The following is a 14,697-nucleotide window of genomic DNA, read 5'->3' on the forward strand; positions in this document are numbered from 1 at the left end:
TTTTTTCTCGTATTGTACTATTATGGATAATACTACATTAAAGGGCAGCTTAATGAGTTGCATCTCCCTTTTACACACTAATGTTTAGCAAATATGCCCTTCCCAGACCACAGATTTTTTTTTTTTTTTCTGTCTCTCTTATGGCTTAGTCTCTTTCCCGTCTGCCTTCTTTGCCAGATTTTTTTTTCTGTTGGTCTCTCATTTTTCCTGTGTATGTTTTTTGTTAGCATCAGTCTTCTAAGTAAGACAGCCAAGTAATAAAGGGGGAAGGGGTTCTCGGAGAACCTACAAGTGACCTGCAAACTGGGAGAACAGGGGTGGGGGTACTTGTGGGGGTGTGGAGCTGTGGGAAGGTCATGCCCTTTGCAGCGGGGAAGAGCCTGGCCTCTCCTGTTTCGGGGTGGTAACCCTGGGATTCGGCTGGTGAGGTGGAGAGCCCCTTAGCAGGACCCCATCTCACTTGGCTGTGTTGTTTTTCCTTTTTCCTTTTTACCCAATAAATTCTGTTTTTCCCACCCTTCTGCTGTGTCTAGGAGCCTAATCTCTGCGGGTCATGTGACAAGAACCTGGCTTCTAGCTGAACTAAGGAGAAAGTCCTACAACACAGGTATCCTTACTATCCTAATTTCTGTATTTCACATTGTGAATCTTTTTGAAGTTTTGACTTTAAAACATTTTCCTGTGTTTTATGAATGAACTACCAGAGCTGTGCATGCTTTTAAAAACACTTCAACAGACCCTATATAAAGAATAAATTTTGTGCTGACTTAAAAAGAAAACCATATCATCAGAATTATTTTGAAGAGAGAACAGTTGTTATAGCTCATTAGGATTATTACCTACTAATTCAAGAACAATGACTATACAAAGACATTCAAGCAAAATAGTTATATTTTAAATTATTTTTATAAATATGCCGAACGCTCTCAAATAATTACTAAGAAGTTTGTGATAAAGACTAAAAGCACATTTAGCTATCCACAATATCATATATTTCTAAAATATATCCCTAACTCAGCTTTTGCTTATTAAACATTTCAAAAGTACTTATTAATCATCTTTTCTCTATGTGCTAAATAATGCTGAAGACAAAGTCGTGGCTCGAGGGCCTTAGAGGCCAGTGTGAAAGAGTAGGAATATATCCAATTGGCCAAATAACTGTGGAGGAAAAAAAAAAAGTGTCAAAAAGCAAACTGACTACTAAGGAAAATGGGACTGTCCAGATCTAGGAGAGAGGACTGAAGGTTGACCAGAAGAGATGGGCTTTTGATTTGGCTATTGAAAAATGTATATGGCTGGGCACAGTGGCTCACGCCTGTAATCCCAGCACTTTGGGAGGCTAAGGCGGGCGGATCACGAGGTCAGGAGATTGAGATCATCCTGGCTAACATGGTGAAATCCAGTCTCTACTGAAAAAATACAAAAAAATTAGCCGGGCGTGGTGGTGGGCGCCTGTAGTCCCAGCTATTCCGGAGGCTGAGGAAGGAGAAGGGCATGAACCCGGGAGGCGGAGCTTGCTGTGAGCCGAGATCGCACCACTGCACTCCAGCCTGGGCATCAGTCTTCTAAGTAAGACAGCCAAGTAATAAAGGGGGAAGGGGTTCTCGGAGAACCTACAAGTGACCTGCAAACTGGGAGAACAGGGGTGGGGGTACTTGTGGGGGTGTGGAGCTGTGGGAAGGTCATGCCCTTTGCAGCGGGGAAGAGCCTGGCCTCTCCTGTTTCGGGGTGGTAACCCTGGGATTCGGCTGGTGAGGTGGAGAGCCCCTTAGCAGGACCCCATCTCACTTGGCTGTGTTGTTTTTCCTTTTTCCTTTTTACCCAATAAATTCTGTTTTTCCCACCCTTCTGCTGTGTCTAGGAGCCTAATCTCTGCGGGTCATGTGACAAGAACCTGGCTTCTAGCTGAACTAAGGAGAAAGTCCTACAACACAGGTATCCTTACTATCCTAATTTCTGTATTTCACATTGTGAATCTTTTTGAAGTTTTGACTTTAAAACATTTTCCTGTGTTTTATGAATGAACTACCAGAGCTGCGCATGCTTTTAAAAACACTTCAACAGACCCTATATAAAGAATAAATTTTGTGCTGACTTAAAAAGAAAACCATATCATCAGAATTATTTTGAAGAGAGAACAGTTGTTATAGCTCATTAGGATTATTACCTACTAATTCAAGAACAATGACTATACAAAGACATTCTAGCAAAATAGTTATATTTTAAATTATTTTTATAAATATGCCGAACGCTCTCAAATAATTACTAAGAAGTTTGTGATAAAGACTAAAAGCACATTTAGCTATCCACAATATCATATATTTCTAAAATATATCCCTAACTCAGCTTTTGCTTATTAAACATTTCAAAAGTACTTATTAATCATCTTTTCTCTATGTGCTAAATAATGCTGAAGACAAAGTCGTGGCTCGAGGGCCTTAGAGGCCAGTGTGAAAGAGTAGGAATATATCCAATTGGCCAAATAACTGTGGAGGAAAAAAAAAAAGTGTCAAAAAGCAAACTGACTACTAAGGAAAATGGGACTGTCCAGATCTAGGAGAGAGGACTGAAGGTTGACCAGAAGAGATGGGCTTTTGATTTGGCTATTGAAAAATGTATATGGCTGGGCACAGTGGCTCACGCCTGTAATCCCAGCACTTTGGGAGGCTAAGGCGGGCGGATCACGAGGTCAGGAGATTGAGATCATCCTGGCTAACATGGTGAAATCCAGTCTCTACTGAAAAAATACAAAAAAATTAGCCGGGCGTGGTGGTGGGCGCCTGTAGTCCCAGCTATTCCGGAGGCTGAGGAAGGAGAAGGGCATGAACCCGGGAGGCGGAGCTTGCTGTGAGCCGAGATCGCACCACTGCACTCCAGCCTGGGCAACAAAGCGAGACTCCGTCTCAAAAAAAAAAAAAAGGAAAAACAAAAAGAAAAATGTATAGACTAAACATTCAGAGATCTGTTAAGTGCATAGCAGATGGAGAAACCACGTAGAAAGAAGCATTCGAACAGGAAAGTGGCAGCTGTGCAGCTTAGCAGTTTCAGTTTTAGATCATTTGTGACTTTACAATAAATTTCTCTTTTATTCAAATGACTTTGCATTGGTAAAACTTGCCTAACACTGCTATTTAGGGTAAGGCTAGCTGCCATTCAAGTAAACCTCAGCATTTCAGTGATTTAATCTAACTGAGACACATTTTTCACTCCTGAAGTCATTCAATGACAATCTCTCTGGTCAGTGACCAAATTCCCCACATTATGTGATTTAGAGACCTGGGTACCTTCCATCTTTTAAAACGCTGGCATTGTCTGCATCTAGTAATTGATGGAGAAAGAGAGACAGGCAAAAAAGCATATCTACTTCTTCATTACATTGGCTCAGAAATGACATTCCTTCCTTTACATTCGTTGATAAGAACTAGTCACATGGTTCCACCTAGAAGCAAGAGGGACTGGGAAATTGAATTCCTGGCTGAGCAGCTGCCCTGCAGCAACAGCTCTATACTAACCAATAAGAGTCTCCTCTGCCACACCCACCCACCACAAACTATTTCCAAAGTACAGAAATACATATAAAAAAAATCTTAAACTCCCATTGAAGGTACATTTGGTATGTTTACATCACAGAGCAACAACTCCATTGAAGAGAAGATTTAACCACTACTAATTGAGCATTGTTGAAATACTCTGTAATTATGCTCTAGAACTCTGAATGCTATAAACAAAAAAAGCACAAATTTAAAAAATTATCTGAGTAGGCCCGGCACGGTGGCTGACGCCTGTAATCCCAGCACTTTGGGAGGCCGAGGCAGGTGAATTGCCTGAGGTCAGGAGTTTGAGACCAGCTTGGCCAACATGGTGAAACCTCATCTCTACTAAAAATACAAAAATTAGATGGGCATGGTGGTGGGCACCTGTAATCCCAGCTACTTGGGAGGCTGAGGCTGGAGAATCACTTGAACCTGGGAGGCGGAGGTTGCAGTGAGCTGAGATCATGCCACTGCACTCCAGCCTGGGTGAGAAGAGCGAAACTCCGGCTCAAAAAAAAAAAAAAAAAAAAAAAAAATCTGAGTAATTTTCCTGGAATTAATGACTAGAGATTATTTGAATGAGGAGAAGTATATGTAATTAATTATTTTGTCTTACCTCCTACATATATCTTTTCTGCAAACTAACTGCCTTGCCTTTGTTTCAGTCCTTCATCTGCCATCCAAAAGAGTGCATTTCAAACTACCTGGGTTAAAGATCTGCTTCACTGTATTATTTCCAATCTTTATTTTAAATAGCACCAGAAGTAGCTATAACTTCTTAACTTTATCATAAACAACATACAGATCTTATAACTAAAGAACACATTTATTTATACAATTAGATTTTATAAATAGCTTGCAAAAGTATAAAATTATTGCTCTGAGTGTAATTTTATTTCTTACTAAATGTTTATCAAATGACAGTGTTGAAACAATGACACATGAAAAGGCAGGTCAACACTATTGGGTTTATTTAACTCAAAGACAAATTAGATTAACATAAAATCTGATTATATACCCCAAATAGAAAACATCATCCAAACTACCTCATTATATTTGTATTCAGCCTTTTGTTTTAACTTAATTTTAGCAATGTCATAACCAACTAATGAATAGTAAATAGCTTACTACCTATTTGCTGCCCCCATAAAATACTGTTTTAATATTACTGGTTATTTTTCATATATCTTCTACTTCACTTCCTTCATGTTTGGTGCTGATAACTATAATTGACTTAATATTCTGAAAGAGTTATGTCATTAACTAGCTCAATTACACCCTACCAACAATATCTAATTGGAAACATTGTGTTTCCAGGTTACATTTTGAGTAGTGGACTTATAAAAGTTGACACACAGAAACATGATAAATTGATAATCAAGTTTCCCTTTAAAGGTTTAAAATATATTTTACTTCTTTGGCTGGGCACAGTGGCTCACACCTGTAATCCCAGGAGTTTGGGAGGCCGAGGTGGGCAGATCAAGAGGTCAGGAGTACTAGTCCAGCCTGACCAACATGGTGAAACCCCATCTCTACTAAAAAAATACAAAAATTAGCGGGACTTGGTGGCGCGCACCTGTAATCCCAGCTACTCAGGAGGCTGAGGCAGGAGAATCGTTTGAAACCCAGGAGGCAGACGTTGCAGTGAGCTGAGATCGCACCACTGCACTCCAGCCTGGACGACAGAGCAAGACTTCATCTCAAAAAACTATGTGTGTGTGTGTGTGTGTGTGTGTGTATGTGTGTACATATATATGTTTATATGTATTTATATATAACTATTTTAAAAAGAACACGTTTCTCTGTGCTTCTCTCATCCTTAAATTGACAGCACAAACCTTGATTTTAAAATAAAAGCTCAGTGTGTGCTTTGTAATCATAGCTAAAATTTTGAAAGCCAAAATATTTAAGTAAATATTAGAAACTGGAAGACTGTGAAGGCGGGTAATAGAAATAGTAGCATTTAAATTCATGTGTAGAGTATGCGTCAAGATTTGGTGAATAAAGCAAATATGTTCTTCAAATGATGACAGTATGTAAACAGAACATAATTATCTAATGGAACATTAACAATAAGTACTCATTAAAAGTTTCAAAATTTCTATCGTTAACATCAGAATACAGTAGTGACAATGTACAGCATTTCTGTTTTCAAAATAATATTCACGAAAGTTGTATTTTTTTCCTTCCCTGAAAAACATATCGCACTTATCACTTGAGACGTTGTCTACGATATTTGTAAATAGTCTTTGATGCCATTTATATACCAAAATTCCTGGTTGATGTGTTGGAGTAGAACCCGATGATCAATGCAACAAACGATAAAGAAATATATAGTAAGGTCTTCTAATTAAGGGATAGAGTAAGCTACTTCTTTACATCTTACATAGAATTCATAATGTATTTAATTTGCATATTCATACTGAACTGCCCATTTACAATTCACTGGATTTTTAGGTCCTCCAGATGGAACAACAGATGCTAATATAATGACTAAAAGCCTTGGTCAAGCATTTTAAGAAATGAAAACATTAAATCTCTTATGATGCAAAAGTTATATATTTTGACATGAAAAAAACCAACTCCATTTTCACGCAGTTTTCTCAAAAATAGTTTTTAGAAATTCTTCTAAATATATGTTACAAAATATCTACATCAATTGCAAGTTAAGAGTTACCTTTTGGTTTTATCGTCAAGAAAGAGCCTTAAATATTGTGGTAAAGACAAGGGAAAACTAACACTGGGATATAATTAGTGGACCTTTTCATAGTGTAAAAATAATAGAAGCTCTTTCAAATAGTTCAAACAGTTTAAAAATAACATTCATTATTTTAAATTCCCTTATGTAATTATTAAACTGTCATATCAAAACCTAATGTTTTGATTTTTTAAATTGCTCCCTATTTTGTAAACTACAACATATCAGGAAAATGAGTCATAAAAATTTTAACACAATAAAAAAATTACCAGAGTCTCAGTGACCTTCCTACAATTTGTCTATGCCTGAACATGCCTTAAATGGGTTTCTGTCATATTTTTAAGACCTCCAAAGAATACACCACCAAAAGTCTTTCCTATTATTGAGCAGTGTTTTTTGTTTGTTTTTTCCAGGAACCATCCTTAAATGCTAAAATCACAGAGCTATAAATTTAATCAATATTTTTTAAAAAAACAACTTGTAAACCCTCATGAAACTCATTGCCTGCTGTATTTTTAATGTGGTCACTGTTTGCTACTCTTCCATTATTCTGAACACTTCCAATACTTAACGTCTTATTATGGCACATCATTGAGGTTTCTGTTGCTGTTTGTTTCTTTGTTTTGAGACAGAGTCTCACTCTGTCGCCCAGGCTGCAGTGCACTGGCACAATTTTGGCTCACTGCAACCTCCGCCCCGCCCCAGGTTCAACTGATTCTCGTGCCTCAGCTTCCTGAGTAGCTGGGACTACAGGTGTGCGCCACCACACCCGGCTAATTTTTGCATTTTCAGTAGAAACAAGGTTTCGCCACATCTCGAACTCCTGACTTCAGGTGATCTGCCTGCCTTGGCCTCCCAAAGTGCTAGGATTACTGGCATGAGCCAACGTGCCTCGCCCAGAGTTTTTTGAAATCCAAATAACAGTAATATTCTCAGTTTCTTTAACCTTTCGTATTTTGTAAATCTCTAGTTATTATCACACCATTATCTACATTTTCACCTAAACTCTCACTGTTCCTCAAAATCTGGTGTCTAGGAAAGAAGAAAAACAAATCTGATACCCCATTAAGTATAATACACAAAGTAAGTATAATAAGAAATTAGCTTGTGGTTTTATTTTCTTTCTTAATCTTGCATACATTAAGATGTCAGAGTTTAGTTTGTTAACAAAAACCCCCATATTGAAGGAGCAGCATGGTTATACTGTTATTGCAGTCACTCAATTGTTGATTTGATGCATTGTTGTTCATTTTGAAAAATAATATGATAGAAATTTATTCAAATTAATAATGGCATGATACAACATTATTAAGTCCAGTGGGAACCTACTGCTTAAAGAAATCAACTTGGTTTTATTTATACCAAGTAACAAATTTCTTGCCACTAAGTGGCAAAAATAAAATTAAAACTGTAAGAGCTGTATATAAAATTGGTTTAATGGCTTGGCGTGGTGGCTCACGCCTGTAATCCCAGCACTTTGGGAGGTCGAGGCAGGTGCATCACGACATCAGGAGTTTGAGACCATCCTGGCTAAAACGGTGAAATCCCGCCTCTACTAAGAATACAAAAAATTAGCCAGACGTGGTGGCATGCGCCTGTAATCCCAGCTACCTGGGAGGCTGAGGCAGGAGAATCGCTTGAACTTGGGAGGCGGAGGTCGCAGTGAGCCAAGATTGCACCACTGCACTCCAGCCTGGGTGACAGAGCAAGACTCTGTCTCAAAGAAAAAAAAAATGGTTTAATAATTGTCTATCCAATAGAAATACATATTTATAGATACATATTATATAGATCTATGTATACACACATTTATGTGCATGTAGATATAGGCATCATCACACTAAGACATCTAATTCACTTATTAAACCATAAAGAAATGTTTCTCACTCAATATCACGTAAGTTTTAAACAGGTTTTAGTGGTGACATGAGATGCTAAGTTTAGTCTTTATATTTTAACGAGTTTGCATGGAATAATGAACCAAATGCTTTTAGCCCTGAGGTTACAGTCATCTTTATTAATGGTACCTAGAGACTTAATTGTCAGAAAATATGTTGGAATCTTTCTTCAAGATTCTAGATCCTTATTATGTCATATTTTACTCTTAAAACTTTTACTTTTAGATGTGTACTCATCTAATCTCACCAGAAATACATCATCCGAGAGTACCTTTTTAATCTTTGATTTGATGAGACTGAGAAGATAATGTTGAGCAATAGAAGTTTATTTAGCTTATCTTGCTAATCCTTCCACACCAGAGACTTGGTATTGAAATAGGTGCAATATTGAGTTTTCAGTCAATTTTGCTGATGTCAAAACTAAAAGCAGTTAATAAAAAGTGCCGACATAATGGTTTGAGCTTCATAAGTTTTACAGAAAAATCAATGCCCGTCAAAGTAGAGAGCCAACATTAAGTAGAGAAAAGATGATCTTTAAAAAAAAAATTCTTTGATATGATAATTTTTCTTTTTTGAGTGAGGGTCTTTTTCCCACAACCTGGACCTCTTGGGCTCAGGCGATTCCTCCACCTCAGCCTCTCAAGTAGCAGGAACTACAGACGTGCACCACCATGCCCAGCTAATTCTTTGTATTTTTTTTGTAGAGATAGGGTTTCACCACGTTGCCCAGGCTGGTCTTAAACTCCTGGGCTCAAGTGGTCCTCTCGCTTCAGCCTCCCAAAGTGCTGGCTTGACAGGTGCAAGCCATCGCAGTCGACGGATAATTTTAAAAATACTCTCCAAACTATTAAGAACAACCATTTATTTTCAAATGGACCTTTTTTGTGTGTGTGGTAAGATATATAAGATAAAAGTTACCATTTTAACCAATTTTAAGTGTACAATTAAATGGCATTAAATACATTTACAATGTTGTGCTACCATCACCTTTATCCATCGCTTGATCTTTTTTTTTTTATCATCCCAAACTGAATCTCTTAACTACTGAACAATAACTTCCCATTTCCCTGTTCCCCAACCCTTAACAATCTCTATTCTACTTTCTGTCTCTATGAATTTGCCTATTCTAGGTACCTCATATGAGAGGAATCATGCTCAAATGGGTCTTTAGAATGCTAACCACAAAAAGGAAATCAGTTTTGTAAAACAGAAAATAATATTATTGCAAAAAAAAAAAAAAAAACTACAGAAAAATGTTCCCCTGATTTCTTGGATGCAAATAAGTGATTTTAATAGTCAATAAGACATATATTAATATAGGGGCACACACACACATATATATACGCACACACAAACATATGTATGTATGCATGTATATACATATAAATATATATAATCATATCAAAGGTAGAAATGCACATATTCATTATTTACCCAAGTTAAAGACATTGAACTGCATTTGTTAGTAGCTTGCACCCAAATAAGATATTCTGAGTTTTCTCCACACATAGAAACCATTACATAGTGGTCAATGAATGTTAGTCAATAATTGTATTGATGATAATCAGTGACATCTGACAGACTAGATTAAGATTATAAATATTAAAATTACATTAACTGAAACAAACCAAGTATATTAGTCTGTTCTCATGCTGCTAATAAAGAAATACCTGAGACTGAGTAATTTATAAAGGAAAGAGGTTTAATACACACACAGTTCCATATGGCTGGGATATCATGGCAGAAGATAAAGGAAGAGCAAAGGGGCGTCTTACATGGCAGCAGGCAAGAGGGCGCGTGCAGCGGAACTCCCCTTTTATAAACCCATCAGATCTCATAAGACTTATTCACTATCCTGAGAACAGCATGGGAAAGACCCGCACCCATGATTCAATTACCTCTAACAGGGTCCATCCCACAAGATGTGGGAATTATGGGAGCTACAATTTAAGATGAGATTTGGGTGGGGACATAGCCAAACCATATCACCAAGGTAAAGATTCAGAAATCAAACCAAATCATGGCAGTAGCCGCTTCAATTTGTACATTCCTTTATAGTCTGGTCTGATGCATCTGCGTTAATTTACCCCTCACCAAAGCACTGTGAGTGATGATTATTCACAGTCTCAACACTAAGACAACATTTAATGAAGACAGATAACTTAGTTAAGGTCATTGAGCCCAGGCATGGGAGCTCCACCAATGGAACTAAGACAAACCTTAGATGCTTGGTCTTGTGTGTTTCCCTTACACTTTTCCAGGCTGAGATCACATTTCACTTTCAAGAACAGCACTGTGCAATAGAAATATAAGCCGAACTACATATACAATTAAAAATTTTCTAGCAGCTACATTTAAAAAAGTGAAAAGAGTTAAAATCAATTTTGTAGTATATTTTATTTAACAAAATATTATCACTTCAACACAATATCAATATAAAAAATTGCTAAAGAGATATTTTGCATTATTTTTGTCATACTAAGTCTTTAAAATCCAGCACATATTTTACATTTGAAATATTTAGCACATATTTTACATTTAAAATATCTCAATCCAGTTTAGCAAAATTTCAGTTGCTCAGTGGACACATAGTGCTTGTGGCTATTATATTGGATGGCCCAGTTGTAGATGTTTTGCCTTTTTCTCTAATTAACTAAAACAAGAATTTTTTTTTTTTTGATGGAGTCTTGTTCTGTTGCCCAGGCTGAAGCACAGTGATTTGAACTCGGTTCACTGCAACTTCTGCCTCCAGGGTTCAAGCAACTCTCCTGCCTCAGCCTTCTGAGTAGCTAGGACTACAGGCGCACACCACCATGCCTGGCTAACTTTTGTATTTTTAGTGGAGACAAGGTTTTGCCATGTTAGCCAGGCTGGTCCTGAACTCCTGACCTCACATGATCCACCCACTTCGGCCTCCCAAAGTTCTGGGATTACAGGTGTGAGCCACCATGCCAGCCATAAACCAATAATTCTATTAAGGAGTATTTATTAAACAGCTTTTTCACTCTCAAAATTGAGTTTGTTAGAATGGATATAAGAGAATTTGAAAATTTGAAGCAGTAGAGTGCAAATAAAGAATGAAATTTCATTAGAAATATTGATAATGATTTGTGTTTGAAAGTATAAATATGTGTCTAAAATGTACTTTGAATAGATAGCAATGCCTATAAATAATTGTGTACAGTACCTGCCATATGGTTAGCAGTAAAAAAAAATAAAAAATAAAAAAGTAGTTGTTTCTTTAATAATGAAGGAAGAATGAATTTAACTGAAAATCTAGAAGTAATATAGCTCTAACACCTGGGGTGGACAGAATGGATGACTGTGTCATTTCTAAGAGGCAAGCAATTCGTTGGATTACACTGGCAGGGTTTTTATAATGAAAACACTCTCAGTACACTTAAAATTCAATGCTGTCAAAGAAAATCAGCAAAAAAATTAAAGACTAGTTCTTGCTGATGAACTATGTCAGGCAACAACAGCAATAGGGAAGCCAGAAAATTGAATCAAATCAAAATGCATATACAACTGGGGCAGAAAGTCCTGCTGAGCAATTGCCTTTCTTAGTATTTATGCACTCACACAGGCATCAGAAATACTGGTATTGTTTCAGATTTTTTAAAATGTCACCCATCATTTTAGGCATAGCTAATTTCTAGGCTGTATTTATGGATTCTAGTACCTGAATCCATAAATGTACCTGAGTACATTTTTAGACATATAATACAGATAGGTAGGTATGTATGTATGTATGTATGTATGTATGTATGTATGTATTCAATGTCTGACTGTGTAGCATGGGCTGGTCTCAAACTCAAGTAATCCCCTGCTTCAGCCTCCCAAAGCACCCATATTACAGGTGTGAACCATTGAGCTTGGTCTCTTTTTATTTTTTAAATGTTGTCTTGAACCAGGAGGACCCTGTTGAGTCCCTTCCTGGAGACTGATCAATTCTCCTTGAGCAGCAAATTGGAGACTTTTTTGACCAAGGGACTACCAACCAAAAGGACTGAAGGCAAGAGAGGAGTGGTACTCCAAAGGAAATTGGAGGTGTTAAAAGAAGTGAAACATATTCTAGGAAATATAAACAGCAGATGTCTACTACTTCTAAACTTTATGATTTCTTAAAGATTATACAATGTGATTTGATATTCATAAAATTATTTGAATTATGTAACTTTTTTGTACTTCAATATCGCTGAATAAAAAGACCCAGAGATTTTTTTTTTAAGAACATTCTTGCAAGCTCCACTAATCATTTAAAATGGTATTTCTATTTATTTCATCTAGTTTTTCTCGCTGCTTCAGAGCAGCAAATGGAGGTCTAGTTGACCACATTTTCCAGAAATGGATGTTCATCTTTTATTAAATTCAAGAAGTGGGAAATAAAATAATGAATTATTTTCAAGTGCAATTTATGAACTCTAAAAGAATATTAGGTACTTGGCAAGCACTGGAAAAAAAATTTTTTTTTTTTTTTTTTTTGAGATGAAGTCTCACTCTGTTGCCCAGGATAGAGTGCAGTGGTGCAATCTTGGCTTACTGCAACCTCTGCCTCCCAGTTTCAAGCGATTGTCCTGCCTCAGCCTCCTGAGTAGCTGGGACTACAGGTACCACTACCACATCCCCCTAATTTTTGTATTTTTAGTAGAGACGAGGTTTCACCACATTGACCAGGATGGTCTTGATCTCTTGACCTTGTGATCTGCCTGCCTCAGTCTCCCAAAGTGCTGGGATTACAGGCGTAAGCCACTGTGCCTGGTGAGCACTGGAAAAAATTTTAAGGGTGAGTAAGTTGAAGTTATGTAGATTAAATGAGTCATTATAAATAAGAATTTAGAACAGATACTGGCATACGGTAAACACTCGTAGGTGTTAACTATTCTAATTATTAATATTTAACTTTTCTTATATTAATGGAAATCATTCATGTTTATGAGGTCTTGTTTTCCCCATGGCCAGAAATAGCACATTCCAACCTTGCTAAGAATATGTTCTAAAATGTATATGTTTTCTGCTCAAGAGTAAAAACATGTTTTTATTCAAACTTACTATACCTTAACAATAAATGTTTATTTGATTCATACATTTTTGAACAACTTATTTAGTATATTAAGATTAAAGAATAAATTAAGGCAATGAGTCTCAGTTGTTTCAGGACAGTTATTGGTAATCACTCATGAAAGAGCTCTTTTGTTTTAGGGATTCCACTCCAAATCAACATTAGATAGCCAAGTTGATTAAATTCAGTTTCACCATATTTATGAGCATTTTTCTCTTTTAATTCAAAAGTGTGAATTAATCTAAATGATATGTGAGTTACAAAAATATGGCAGATATTTACTTATAAAACAGCTACAACTGTAGTATGTATCAATTCATCAAAAATAATATACATGATGGTTTTTGCGGGAATGGATCCTGGAACGTTAGCAAACATACAAAGTAAAGTCTGGAAAGATCTGCCCCTTTTATCAATTTCATCAATTATTGTTAGGCTGTAGTCAGTGAAAGCACACTTTAATCCATGAAGTAATTTAACAAAAACAGTTTTTTTTAAAGGAGAAATAAAATAGACAATTTTTTGAAAGAAATGGGAAAAAAAAAAGAAGCAATCACTCCATCCCCAGGCTAGACCACAAATACACAGCTTAATTACATCAATGGCAGAAGAATTAGAAGTCTCAGTTAAATGTATTTCCGTTGAACTTAAAATATAAATCTCTCATAGCGATCAGCAGAGCTAATATGAACACTACAGTGCCTTGCTATTAATTATCCAGTGGAGTAAATCATAGACTGAAGTTCAGGGAATTAACTTTTATTCCCAAATTTGTCACTATGATGTTTTGTGACCTTGATAAAGCCACTTAACCTTTCTTTGCCTCAGCTTCCTCAACCATTAAAAGAGGAGGAAGATGTACCTTTTGAGAGCATAAATTCAGTCTGTGGTTGATTGGGAAGTAGTTTAAATATTCTGCTGTATCAACTGTTAAAAACTTATATAAAGTATAAAAATGCTACCTAAACTATCACATCTTTGTAGCAATCACCTCATTCATTTTGCATCTTTTCAAGTCAGTTTTCCTTTCTTCACTTCCTCACTCTGCTTGCTGACTCTCACATTTACTCGGGAAAATTTTTTCTGACATAACATTTTAACAAGGTATTCCCTTACCATTACTTAAGTCTATGATCTGGCCCTAGAAATTAAATGGTGTTTCAACTGGTCTGACTCATTTCCAAACCTTCTGATGGAAATACAGTTCTTACTTTGTTTTAAATCTCTCTTTTAAAAATAATAGAAAAATATTTTGGCCCGAAGGGGAAATAAACATTAAATGGGCAAAAGTGAGTACAATGTAATGTAATCAATACATCTAAAAAATACTTATATAGTGTATATTTCTTTTTTTCTTAGACCTAACAAATCCAAAAAATATGTATCATTACCAATATTTCTATTTTTTGTCTACAAAGTTGGCATTTATGATGAGCCAAGTTGATCTAATTTATCTTGGAATCACTAGATTGCTAATGGACCACCTCTGGATACGACGTTTTCCCT

The 14,697-nt window shown here is 36.4% G+C and overlaps 1 protein-coding gene across 1 annotated transcript in view; it reads right to left on the reverse strand.

The window, feature by feature from the left end:
• Positions 1 to 2,400: 2,400 nt before the first annotated feature.
• LOC105537767 (interleukin-1 receptor accessory protein-like 1) overlaps positions 2,401 to 14,697 on the reverse strand; it is an 847,405-nt gene continuing 835,108 nt past the window's right edge. The window contains exon 6 of the mRNA XM_011977432.1: positions 2,401 to 2,486. Coding sequence (XP_011832822.1) covers positions 2,401 to 2,486 — 86 coding nt within the window. The remainder of the gene's footprint in view (positions 2,487 to 14,697) is intronic.

The sequence above is a fragment of the Mandrillus leucophaeus genome, unplaced genomic scaffold (genome assembly GCF_000951045.1).
Source record: "Mandrillus leucophaeus isolate KB7577 unplaced genomic scaffold, Mleu.le_1.0 Scaffold1026, whole genome shotgun sequence".
Classification (NCBI taxonomy): Eukaryota; Metazoa; Chordata; class Mammalia; order Primates; family Cercopithecidae; genus Mandrillus; species Mandrillus leucophaeus.